Genomic DNA, 11,851 nt, shown 5'->3' on the forward strand with positions numbered 1-11,851 from the left:
TTTGATCTTATATAATTTTTAAATTCTAGACCCTAATTTTAATATACGAGAATATGAAATTTGTGAAAAGATGGCAAGAGAGATAAGGGGTTAATTGGGAAAAAAAAATCCCACGCACTTCACGCCTCACAATTCACAGTTCACAGTTGACAGCTTATTCTCTCTCTCAAATGGCCCGACTACTCCTCGTCCACCCGGTGCTGTCCGCCGTCGTCCTCGGCCTCCTCGTCGCACTGTCCACCCCTGGCGCCTCCGCTCGCCCCTGCCGGAGCTTCCTCATCTCCTCCTACACCTTCTCCCTTCCCTCATCGGACGATCCATCCCTCCCTTCCAGCTCTACCCTCACCACCTTCACTGAGATCCACTCCTTCCGCCACTTCCGAGTTGACAGCTTCTCAAATGGCCCGACTACTCCTCGTCCACCCGGTGCTGTCCGCCGTCGTCCTCGGCCTCCTCGTCGCACTGTCCACCCCTGGCGCCTCCGCTCGCCCCTGCCGGAGCTTCCTCATCTCCTCCTACACCTTCTACACCTTCTCATCGGACGATCCATCCCTCCCTTCCAGCTCTACCCTCACCACCTTCACTGAGATCCACTCCTTCCGCCACTTCCCCTCCAAGGTCTTCTTCACACGTAGCATCAGTGATTCCTCCGTCGGCATGACAGAGCCCCGCCGCCGTTCCCCTGAAACTCGCCCCGCCGCGACACTCGGATTCTCCGCTGAAGAATTCGGCTCCCTCCGTGACCGCACCAAGGACCTCCTCTCCGTCTTCGCCGCTCTCCTCTTCGGCGTCGGCTGCGGCGCCCTCACTGCCACCACCATATACCTCGTCTGGTCCTCGTTCTCCAGCCGCCACGATTACAGTTACGACGATTACCTTGACGACGAGGAAGACGAGAAGATCAATAACTCTAAGAAGTTAGGGTACGTGAAGATTCCGGAGGCAAAGGCGGAGGCTATTCCGGCTCCGACCAAGGATGCGGTATGAGAGCAATTCGATTAGGGTTTATTAACGTCCCCTTTTCGTAGTGTTTATATAACAATCGAATTTACAGTGGAAATTAATAAGAAAATACTTGATTGTGTGTTTGTAATTTGTTAATTACATGTGTTAATCCGTTTCTGCACACATACTAATGGATTTACTATATCTGTCATGAATTATGATCATCAATTATAGCCTTGAGTATGGGCTATGTTGAGGATACATTGCAGTTGTACTATAAATAATAGGAAATTTGCATTCTTAATGTCATTGAAAACTTAGGTTCTTGGAGCAGCATTCTTAATGTCATTCAAAACTTGTATGAAAAGTATGGAATATATAAATCAACTATGGAATATCTGAATTGGTTAGCTCACTGTACTCTAGTATACATTTAGAGTGGGTAATAACATTTGTTGTTTATGGAGTTTTGTCCAATTGAATACCAAAACGCTGGTAATTTGTGCTTCATTGCCAGGCATGGTTTTGTTTTGGCTGGTGTTAAGTACTGGTTGCCTAACAATATAATAGGAGTAAGTGTGTATAGAGGGTAGTTACATGAATTTGTTATCAGGCCTCCCACATAGGACTTATGCAGTAGTATAGTACTCGACTAGCTATATTAAATATGCAATTAAATTGAGATGGCCCTGATGCTTGTTAGCTCCATTAGTTTGCATTCTGAATTTCCTTGATAGTATCTAAGCAATGAAATTGGGACTAAATTCCCAAGTGGTCCTTCAAGATTCACAACTTTTACCATTTCAGTCTCTCAAATTCAAAATTACTTATATTGGTTCTGAGATTCAGTTCTGGGCACTATATTGGTTCTTGGACCCTTCTTAATATTAAATCAGCGAACTAAGTGTTGAATTGGATTTGACTTGCTACGTTGGATATATGGCTAAACAGCGTAAGAAAAGGAAGTAGAGTTTATATGATGTACAAATCATTATATCTCTCTTCATTCTTCAAAACGACATTTTTTTGGCCTTATTTAAGAGCTAAAGTGAAAAGACGCTATGTAGCTATGATCTAGTGTAGCAAGTCAGAGTTAGCTCGTTGATTCAACCTTGGAAAGCGTTGGAATTGGATCTCGAGGATCAGTATAGTGAATTTTGAATTTGAGAAACTAAAATGATAAAAGACGTGAATCTAAGAGACCACTATAAAAATTTAGTCTTGAAATTGGCTACTTCAAACTGTTCTATCTTCTATGTATGGTGGCTGGTTTGAGATGTGGACCAAAATGATCCGTTGGAAAGTTTAAGAATTTTAAAGAATCAGAGTTAATTTTCTAAATCTAATCAATGAAGTTAGTAATAATCATGAAGACGAGACTTGAAAGTTGCAAATTGTAACATCCACCATGAGACAATAATCATGAAGCTTTCTTTCAAAATTTTTGACGTGAAAATTTGAATTGTGTATTGTTTTTTCATGCATAGATTTAGGATTTACACATAACATAGATTAAACTACCAAAAATGCGCTCCAAGATTTTAGTCGTTAACAAAAATATTTTTGAAAAATAAAAAACGACAACAATATATTCAAAAATTAAAATGTGACAAATGTCTAAGTCAAGTGAATAGAAAGACGTACTCACTTCACATAAAAAATTTGTTACGTTTTTAAATCTTTTAAAAACATTTTGTCATTTCAATCTTTCAAAAATAATTTTATCAACTAAATTTTTTGGAGAACATTTGGTGTTCTACTCTATAGCACAGCTAATCTTTAGTGAAATGATTTGTTTTATGCACCATTGGATGAGATAAAAGTGGAGTTCACACTCAATAAAATGCAAAAGAGAAAGTATGAGAACCAATGAATTTAATGTATAATGTGTATAATAGGGATAAAATTAAAATTAACATCAAATGATAAATAAATAAGGATTTGCAACGGTTACGTAAATTTAAAAAACGGTCTCTTTTTTCCCCATCTGATGTGACTATCTTCTTGTTCAGTCTCTTCCTCTCTCACCGGTGTCGCGTCGCCACAGACACCAGCCGCCGTCGTTGCTCATAGTTCACGCCGACGTGCGCACCACGAATGCCCAGCAGTACCGTCGCGCAGTTTGCGTCGTTTCCGCAGTCTCGCATCACGCCAGTCGTACAACGCTTCCCCGCGCCGGCGGTTTCTGCCTCTCAATGTCGTCATTCGTGACATATAGGAGACACACAAATGTGTTGTTTTCATACGTCCATCACGCCTCGCAAGATCGTAAATGGAGATACTTCCTTTACACACATTGCGTCGCGCAGCCCAAGACTGCCATGATCGCCGCCTTCAACAACGTCACCTCCCCTACATAGGTATAGGTCCAAGATCAACATAGGATAACACAATAATAATTGTGCAAGCAATTAGTTTAGTCCATGATGCTCCCGTTTTTGTACATGCAAACTTAACCCACTTAAAAAATGCTCTGTCTTGCGCGGCGCCGGCCAACTTGAGTTTCTTGGATTTCGCTTCTTAGATTTAGCTTCCTTTACGTCTTCAAGGATCATGTTTGGTCGGACAAAGATGTCTCGTGTGGTCACTTGAGAGTCTTTGGATGCAAATCATTTGTTCATGTTCCAAAGGATGAGAGGTCCAAGTTGGATGTGAAGACAAGGCAGTGCATTTTTATTGGATATGGTCAAGATGAGTTTGGTTACAGGCTTTATGATCCAGTTGAAAAGAAGCTTGTAAGGAGTCATGATGTAGAGTTTATTGAAGACCAGACCATTGAGGACATTGATAAGGCAAATAAGAGTCAATCACAAGAGAACAGTGACTTGACTGATGTAGATCCAGTTCAGCTGCCTTCTTCGTCAGAACTAGCAGAGAATTAAGATCAGGAGCATATGCAGCAAAATGAGCCTTTGGTTCCTGATGACCAAGAGACGGGAGATCCGATTGATGCTCCAGTTAATGATGATGCTGATAATCAACCTGAGCTACCTGAAGATCCACCAGGTTTCCATCCTAGGAGGTCTACTAGAGGGCGACGACCTTCAACGAGGTATTCTTCTAATGAGTATGTGACATTTACTAATGGATTTGTGACCTTGACTGATGGGGGAGAACCAGAATGCTATGCGGAAGCTATGGAAGGCGACAACAATAAGAAATGGTTTAATGCAATGCAAGATGAAATGAAATCCTTGCATGATAATCAAATATTTGCGCTTGTGAAGTTGTCAAAATGAAAGAAAGCTTTGCAGAACATGTGGGTTTATAGGTTGAAGCATGAAGAAAATTCTCTGTGTCCAAGGTACAAGGCTAGATTGGTGGTCAAGGGTTACAGGCAGAAAAAAGGAGTTGACTATAATGAAATCTTTTCACCGGTTGTGAGAAGATCTTCTATTATGACTGTTTTGAGTTTGGCTGCAAGTCTTGATTTAGAGATAGAGTAGATGGATGTGAAAACTGCTTTCCTTCATGGTGATCTTAAGGATAAAATTCACATGGAACAACCTGAAGGTTTCATAATAAAAGGCAAAGAGGATTATGTTTGCAAACTGAAGAAGAGCTTGTATGGCTTGAAACAAGCTCCAAGACAATGGTACAAGAAGTTCGAGTCTGTTATGGCGGAACAAGGCTATAAGAAGACTACTTCTGATCATTGTGTATTTGTTAAACAATTTGCTAGTAATGATTTTATTATCCTTTTGATATATGTTGATGACATGCTTATTGTTGGTCAAAATGCTTCTAGAATTGATATGTTGAAGAAGCAACTTGCAATGCCATTTGCAATGAAGAATCTTGGGCCGGCAAAAGAGATTCTTGGCATAAGAATCGAGCGTGATAGAAAGAAAAAGAAACTTTGGTTGTCACAGGAGAAATACATAGAGACAATGTTGCACAGGTTTCAAATAGATAAAGCAAGGGCCGTTAGTACTCCTCTTGCTACACACTTCAAATTGAGTTGCAAGCAAAGTCCATCAAGTGATGAAGAGAAGAAAGACATGGAAAAAGTTCCATATGCATCAGCCGTGAGTAGTTTAATGTATGATATGGTGTGCACAAGACCGGATATAGCTCATGCTGTTGGTTGTGTTAGCCGTTTTGTTTCAAACCCAGGAAAAGAGCATTGGAATGCTGTAAAATGGATAATGAGATATCTTCATGGTACTTCTAACATGAAGTTGTGTTATGGAAGTGATAAGCCTATTCTAGTTGGTTACACTGACTCAAACATGGCAGGAGATATTGACTCTAGAAGGTCCATTTCAGACTTCTTGATCAACTTTGCGGGTGGAGCTGTGTCTTGGCAATCTAGATTGCAAAAATGTGTTGCTTTGTCTACTACCGAGGCTGAGTTTATTGCCATTACCGAAGCGTGCAAGGAGATACTTTGGATGAAGAAATTTTTGAAAAAACTCGGGTTTACTCAAGAGAGGTATGCGTTGTTTTGTGATAGTCAAAGTGCTATACATCTTGGTAAAAATTCTACTTTTCATTCTCAATCCAAACATATTGATGTGAGGTATCACTGGACACGTGATGTTTTGGATGTTGAGTTGTTGGAACTTGAAAAGGTTCATACCTGATGAGAATGGTTCTGATATGATGACCAAGGCATTACCAAGATAGAAGTTTGAAGTTTGTTGCTTAATCGTCGGATTGGCGGTTACCTCCACATAGTCGTGAAGGGGAGATTTGTTGGGTTTTTGGGCTCCCTTCCTATGTGGAGAAAAAGCCAAAATATTAGTATCCAAATCCATGAATAGTTGAAGTGGTTGAGAGAGAGAGAAGTCATTTTGAAAGGAGAACACCAAACACTATAGAGAAGAGAAGAGAGAAAGTCATTTTCGCACATATACAAAGCTATCTTCATAAATTTATCGCTGCAAGTTCGTTAACCGTTGAATCGAGCTCAAATTTGGACAACATATTCTACACATCTGGTTCTTTGTTTTTACCGTTCAGATCTTCGATTCAATGTCTGTAGCTGGAGATATTGGCCATGCACAGCAGTTCTGTTTTTGTGGTATTTTCATCTTCTTGTTCTTGTTTTGTAAGCTTTGAAACTTAGGTTGTTTAGCTTGTTGTATGCACGTTTTGTGCAGTAATTTGTGACTCTCTTGTACCTTTTTTTCAATTATAGTAAAGCTATTTCCTGATCTTGATTGCTCGTGATTTTTACTTCTCTCATTGAGGAGGTTTTTCACATTAAAAATCTTGGTGTATTAGCTTGTTTTTAATTTCTGGTTTATGTGATTTTTCCACTGCTATTGAGTATTATTGTGCTAGTGTTAATACTTGTTGTGAGTGGATATTGTTGCTCCTCTAATTCAGGAAAGTAAGAATGATGTGTTTTATTCCTATCAATTTTCTCTTATGATTAACCCTCCGCCAGAACTCACTCCTCTTCTTCTTGCTGACTCGAAGGGTGTTCTTTATTCTAGAGCTTAGTTGTACAAGGTTATAAAATTCTTGAGCTTTTTTTATTCTTTAAATTACGCATGGTTGATGTACTCTTTTTTCTTTATTGAATTTTTTCCCAAGGGGTTTGGCTCATGGGGTTTCTTAGGGAGGCATAACCTGTATAGGCGGAGTATCATATAGTCTAATACCAATGTCAGTGAAACAATGTACTGTACAGATGTATCATATTCAACTTCAATGAAATTATAAAATTTCTGGTAAAAAAGATTAAATTTTATATTAATTATTGATAATTGTTAAATTATGTTCATACACACCAATATAATATTTATTGATATATCGATGAAATCATACACATAAATGTATAGATCATATATTAATTTGGGAACCACTTAGATAAAGATGTCAAAAACGTCTTTTTTTAAAGATATTTTTTAAAAATTAAAATTTAATACATATAATCAATTAAATTGTATTATTTTTATTAAAATTAGAATTTAGAATTTTTAAAATTAATATATATAATAAGAGTATTTTAGTCATTTTATATAATAGGAGTATTGTAGTCATTTTTTTATAAAAAATAATATTAATTTAGACGGATTCAAAATTTGATTCACTATTTTTCGGTCAAATTAATTTATCTGACATAATTTTGACAAAAATAACATAATTTAAGTGATTATATGTGTTAAATTTTAATTTAGATGTTTTCTGCGTGTTTAAGGGAGCATCTCCCTATTAATTTTAAACAAGACAATGCTCGATGCCTAGATCATATATTACTTTGAAGAAGCAGAAGGAAAAACCTTGCTGCTGCTATAGGTATGGATCGGAAGTCATTACTAAATGAGAGCTCAGTTCCTGGAAATTTCAGCGCTGTAAGGCAAAATTGAATTTGAAACAGATGATGATGTTGTGTATGTGCTTCTCAGGAATATGCATTGTGCAACAAAAAAAAAAAGATGTGGAAGAAGGGTCAGCTATAAAAAACTAAAAAAGTTGACTAGAAAAAAGAGGGTCAGAAAAGGCCTTAGTTATAGTTGGGTTGTGAATCGTGATTTGTGATTTGTGAATTTTGTCCTGAGTTTGAAATTTTCTGAATGGTGACAAGTGCATAACAAGATTCTATAGTTCTTTTTTCAAAAGGTTTCTTTCATAGAAATACATAGAAATCATAACAACCAAAAGAAGCAACACAACATTTGGCATTACAAACCCTGCTTACAAATATTGGCATGATAACCATTACTCACAGTAATCATAGTGGATATAAAAAATGTTATTCGCACACCAAAATCAGTCACTAAAATCAGCCACCAATATATTTGTGTATAAATAAATACATGTGTGGTTTAATTTATTTTTATGTGTATTTATATTTCAACATGTATTTTACACTTTGCTTGATTTTGATGTACACGTAGCATAGTCGAGTTGATATTTATCTAAGACACACATTATATATGAATTGTTCAAGTTCTTAGCGCGAATCACCACGTGTAGGTACTTCACGTTGTAGTAAATTCTTAAACCAAAGAGCTGACTGTTTTGGATGTCTTTTCAGGCCATTTTTGTAATCAGTAAAGTAGATTCCAAACCTCATAGTGTAGCCAGCATCCCATTCAAAGTTGTCAATAAATGACCATGCAAAATATCCTTTTACATTTACACCTTCCCTGAAATATGCAAAACCAACAAAATTAGGAGCACACTAAACATGTTTACAATTCAGTCAGCAAAAATAGTTTATCTGATATGATAGCACATACTTGATTGCAGTTTGAATATATTGTAGGTGACTATAATAGTAATCAATTCTTGTTTCGTCTGCAAGGGCTTCCTCAAGTGCAAGTGTTGGATCATCGAGTTCATCTATGCCTGCATAATTAACACATTGTTTCCATAAACATAAGGAAACAAATACTGTGTTAAAACTAAATGTGAACCAATAAAGAATCTTTTATTTTTTTTGTGTATATTACCATTTTCAGTGATGTAGATCCACGGATTGTTGTAATTCGATTTGAAATAGAACAAAAGGTCACGAATTCCTTTTGGATAAACTGACAACCAGTCTGAAGCACCCTGCAAATGTAGAGGCTAAGGTAACTGAATTTGAAGAATTGATATGCTGCTGCAAATCCATATATTACCTTTGGACCAATAGGTATTCCATCACACTCATCTGTCACATTAAAATGCATCTTGCATCAATAAACTAGAAAATAAAATATCTTGGATTCAGTGAGTGAGAGTTTTATTTTTCCTTAAAATCAAACTGATTAGAATTAATATATGTGCTAGAGAGAACAACAGCATCATTCTATCATTAACCTAAGATATGATAATTTTTCATTATGTATTAAAATTTATCTCATTAGTACTATCCACACAAACATGTTCTTACTTGTAAGAGTAACTAGAGAATCTGTAAGATAGCTAGGCTTGGCTTTACTTAGTTCTGGTGCATCAGCAGCATAATAGGAGGTGTAGTAGTTTAATCCAATAAAATCAAAGGACCCTCTTAAAATCCCTGATTGATATGAAGAGAACTTTGGCATCCTATTTCCCACCAGAAGCCGCATGGAACTTGGGTAGTCTCCTTTTGTTATTGGCTCCATAAACCTGAAATTTCATTAGTTGAATCAGCTCTCATGTGACAGTGAATTCATATGACAAAATAAGCTACAGCAGCATACAGTTGACAGTGAATTCAAATGACAAAAATTCTTGTGTTCTTGCTTTTATTCTAATTCACTAACTATATGTCATGTTAGTCTTCATTTTCTTCGTCACCTAATTTTATATTACATCTTTATTTTTTTTAACCATGAAGTTCATCGGACGTTTAACCAACAGATTAGAGCAAGAAGCATATAAGAATTTCTCAGTGGCAAGATCCTGTAGTAAAATTCACAAATGAGTCCTTTTTTTTCTCTCTCATTAAGAATTTATACCATCCAACCATGAAATCAAGGGCTCTCTGTGCAGCATGATGATCCAATTCTGTATCATGTAATGGCACCATCCAGAAACAAAACAGTGCTATCCCTATTAAGCCCTTCTGAGATGCCTATGTACACAAAGGAAAGTAAGGTTTTGCTTCCAATATTACTCTAAACTAGTTCATAGAGATCCATTCATTTTGTCAATTGAAAGTTTCTTATAAAAATGTGTAACAAAACCTGATACTTAGTCTTATAGATGTTAACAGCAGCTGCATGAGCTAGTAGCAGATGGTGTGCCACCATATAGGGCTCAGTGCCTGAATCTCCACCGGTGCAGCTAAGGTTCTGCCAGGCTGAACATCTTCCTGGTGCATACTTTCCTGTTGCATAGCCATGATAGCTGAAGGTCCACGGCTCGTTGATCGTAATCCAATGCTTCACTCTATCACCAAACTGCTTAAAGCAAACCTCAGCATAGTCCTGGAAGTCATTCCTACAGTAAAGAGGGAGATTTTCGGTATTTTTTGTTTCCAAAATTTTGTAAAGAAAATGCAGAAAACATGAGATGAAACAATCCTAAAAACAGAAAATGAAAATACAAACCAAACATACTTAATGTTCAAGACATGTTGACTAATACTTTGACTAGTTAGGAATTAGGAGATGTAAATTACACTATCTCAGGGCTTAAAAAGCCTCCATATTCATCTTCTAAAGCCTGAGGAAGGTCCCAATGAAAAATTGTCACAAAGGGTTGAATATCTGCATTGAGTTACCAACAAAGAAAGACATTATGCTTAAATTACTCCTAAGAGAAACAAAAACCAATTACTAATATCTTAGCTTTGCAACATATTTGATTAATGATGATGACCTTTGGCTAGCAGCTCATTGATGAGGTTATTATAATAATTTACTCCTTCCTTGTTAACACCTCCATTAAGCCTTCCCTCTGAAATTAGCCAATGCATCACATTTAGTTAGCTTTGATAACAAATTTAACAGAGTGCAAAATTGGAAGTTTCTCTAGTGTCATGTTTCTTACTTGGGAGTATTCTGGACCAAGAGATTGAGAATCTATAAGCATCCATGTTCATATCCTTCATGGCCTCAACATCTTCCTGCATAATCAATACTTTCTTCAGAAGAATCACAATTATGCTTGCTTAATATCTCTGTTCTTCAGTTATTACAGTGTAATAATGTTTGTGTTACAGCACCTTATAATGATGATATTCATCAGCAGCTACATCTCCATTACTTCCGTCTTGTATCTTACCTGTCATGAATCAAGCATAATGTAGTAATTTATAAGGGTTAACCACCAAAAACACCCCGAATTATTCAAACAGGACAAAAATGCACTTGAATTTTACTATCAACAAAAATGTTTTTAAATAATTTAAAAACGCGACAAAAATGTCCAACAGTAAATATATATTTTCAAAAAATGTCTTAGAGATTGAATTTTGATAAGATATTTTGTAAGAATAATTAAAAAAATGAGATATTATTATTTTTAAAATTTGGTAATTTTTCTAAGAATATATTTTTTGTGATTTTTTAAAAGTATTATTAGTTATTAACAAAAAATTACAAAAAATATATACTTAATGAAAAATCACTAAATTTTAAGAATAATAATATCTTATTTTTTTAATCATTCTTGCAAAATATTGTATCAAAATTCAATCTCTAATGTATTTCTTGAAATACATATTTAATGTTAGATAATCTTGCAAAAAAACTAACATTAAACATGTATTTCAGTATTTCTCAAAAAATACATTAGAGATTGAATGTTGATGCGATTTTTTGCAAGCATGATTAGAAAAATGAGATATTATTATTCTTAAAATTTAGTAATTTTTCGCTTAGTATATATTGTTTTGTGATTTTTTAAAAGTATTATTGGTTGTTAACAAAAAAATTATAAAAATAATATATACTTAACAAAAAATCACAAAATTTTAAGTATAATAATATCTTATTTTTATAATCATGCTTGTAAAAAATTGCATCAAAATTCAATCTCTAAGGTATTTTTTTTAAAATATATATTTATTGTTGGGTATTTTTGTTGTGTTTTGAAATTATTTAAAGACATTTTTGTCGATAGTAAAATTCAAGTGTATTTTTGTCGGCATTTAAATAATTTGGGGGCATTTTTTGTAGTTAACTCTGATTTATAATTTACCATATGAAAAATGAAATTCATAACACCCCAAATTTAATTTACCTTTTCATATAAAGAAAAAATAAAACACTTTTTTAATTTAATTTTTCCACAATTTTTAGAAAACAATTTTTCCTTTTGAACTTTTAAAGTAGAAAATGGAACTCATAATTAGGGGTGAAAAAAGATTAAGCAGCCTGCTAGGAGCTTGCAGTTTGGTTTGTGTTTAATCTGACCTGTTATAAAATAGTCATAAACTTAAATTTTTATAAAATCTTTAATATGTTAACAGGTTAGGTTCAGATTTACTAATTGGTCTTATTGGCCTGTCAGGCCTGCTTGAACCTCTTAAAAC

General features: G+C 35.4%; 2 protein-coding genes across 3 annotated transcripts in view; one reads left to right on the forward strand and one right to left on the reverse strand.

Annotated features, from left to right (window-relative positions):
• LOC107609644 lies at positions 119–1,281 on the forward strand. Its single transcript, XM_016311648.2, has 2 exons — positions 119–170; positions 400–1,281. Exon 2 carries the CDS (start codon positions 400–402, stop codon positions 985–987), a length of 588 nt encoding a protein of 195 aa, XP_016167134.1. The 5' UTR covers positions 119–170; the 3' UTR covers positions 988–1,281.
• LOC107609759 (beta-glucosidase 12) overlaps positions 7,559–11,851 on the reverse strand; it is a 6,643-nt gene continuing 2,350 nt past the window's right edge. Inside the window, exons 3-13 of one of the 2 annotated variants that reach the window (XM_016311780.2) lie at positions 10,541–10,599; positions 10,366–10,441; positions 10,195–10,272; positions 9,995–10,082; positions 9,558–9,813; positions 9,330–9,445; positions 8,780–8,997; positions 8,526–8,557; positions 8,355–8,457; positions 8,142–8,250; positions 7,559–8,048 (exon numbers count right to left, since the gene is read on the reverse strand). In XM_016311780.2, the coding sequence (XP_016167266.1) occupies positions 7,853–8,048; positions 8,142–8,250; positions 8,355–8,457; positions 8,526–8,557; positions 8,780–8,997; positions 9,330–9,445; positions 9,558–9,813; positions 9,995–10,082; positions 10,195–10,272; positions 10,366–10,441; positions 10,541–10,599 (1,331 nt within the window). In that variant the 3' untranslated portion in view covers positions 7,559–7,852. The remainder of the gene's footprint in view (positions 8,049–8,141; positions 8,251–8,354; positions 8,458–8,525; positions 8,558–8,779; positions 8,998–9,329; positions 9,446–9,557; positions 9,814–9,994; positions 10,083–10,194; positions 10,273–10,365; positions 10,442–10,540; positions 10,600–11,851) is intronic. The other variant, XR_002349935.1, reaches the window with a different exon arrangement.

Source organism: Arachis ipaensis, chromosome B07 (genome assembly GCF_000816755.2).
Source record: "Arachis ipaensis cultivar K30076 chromosome B07, Araip1.1, whole genome shotgun sequence".
NCBI lineage: Eukaryota > Viridiplantae > Streptophyta > Magnoliopsida > Fabales > Fabaceae > Arachis > Arachis ipaensis.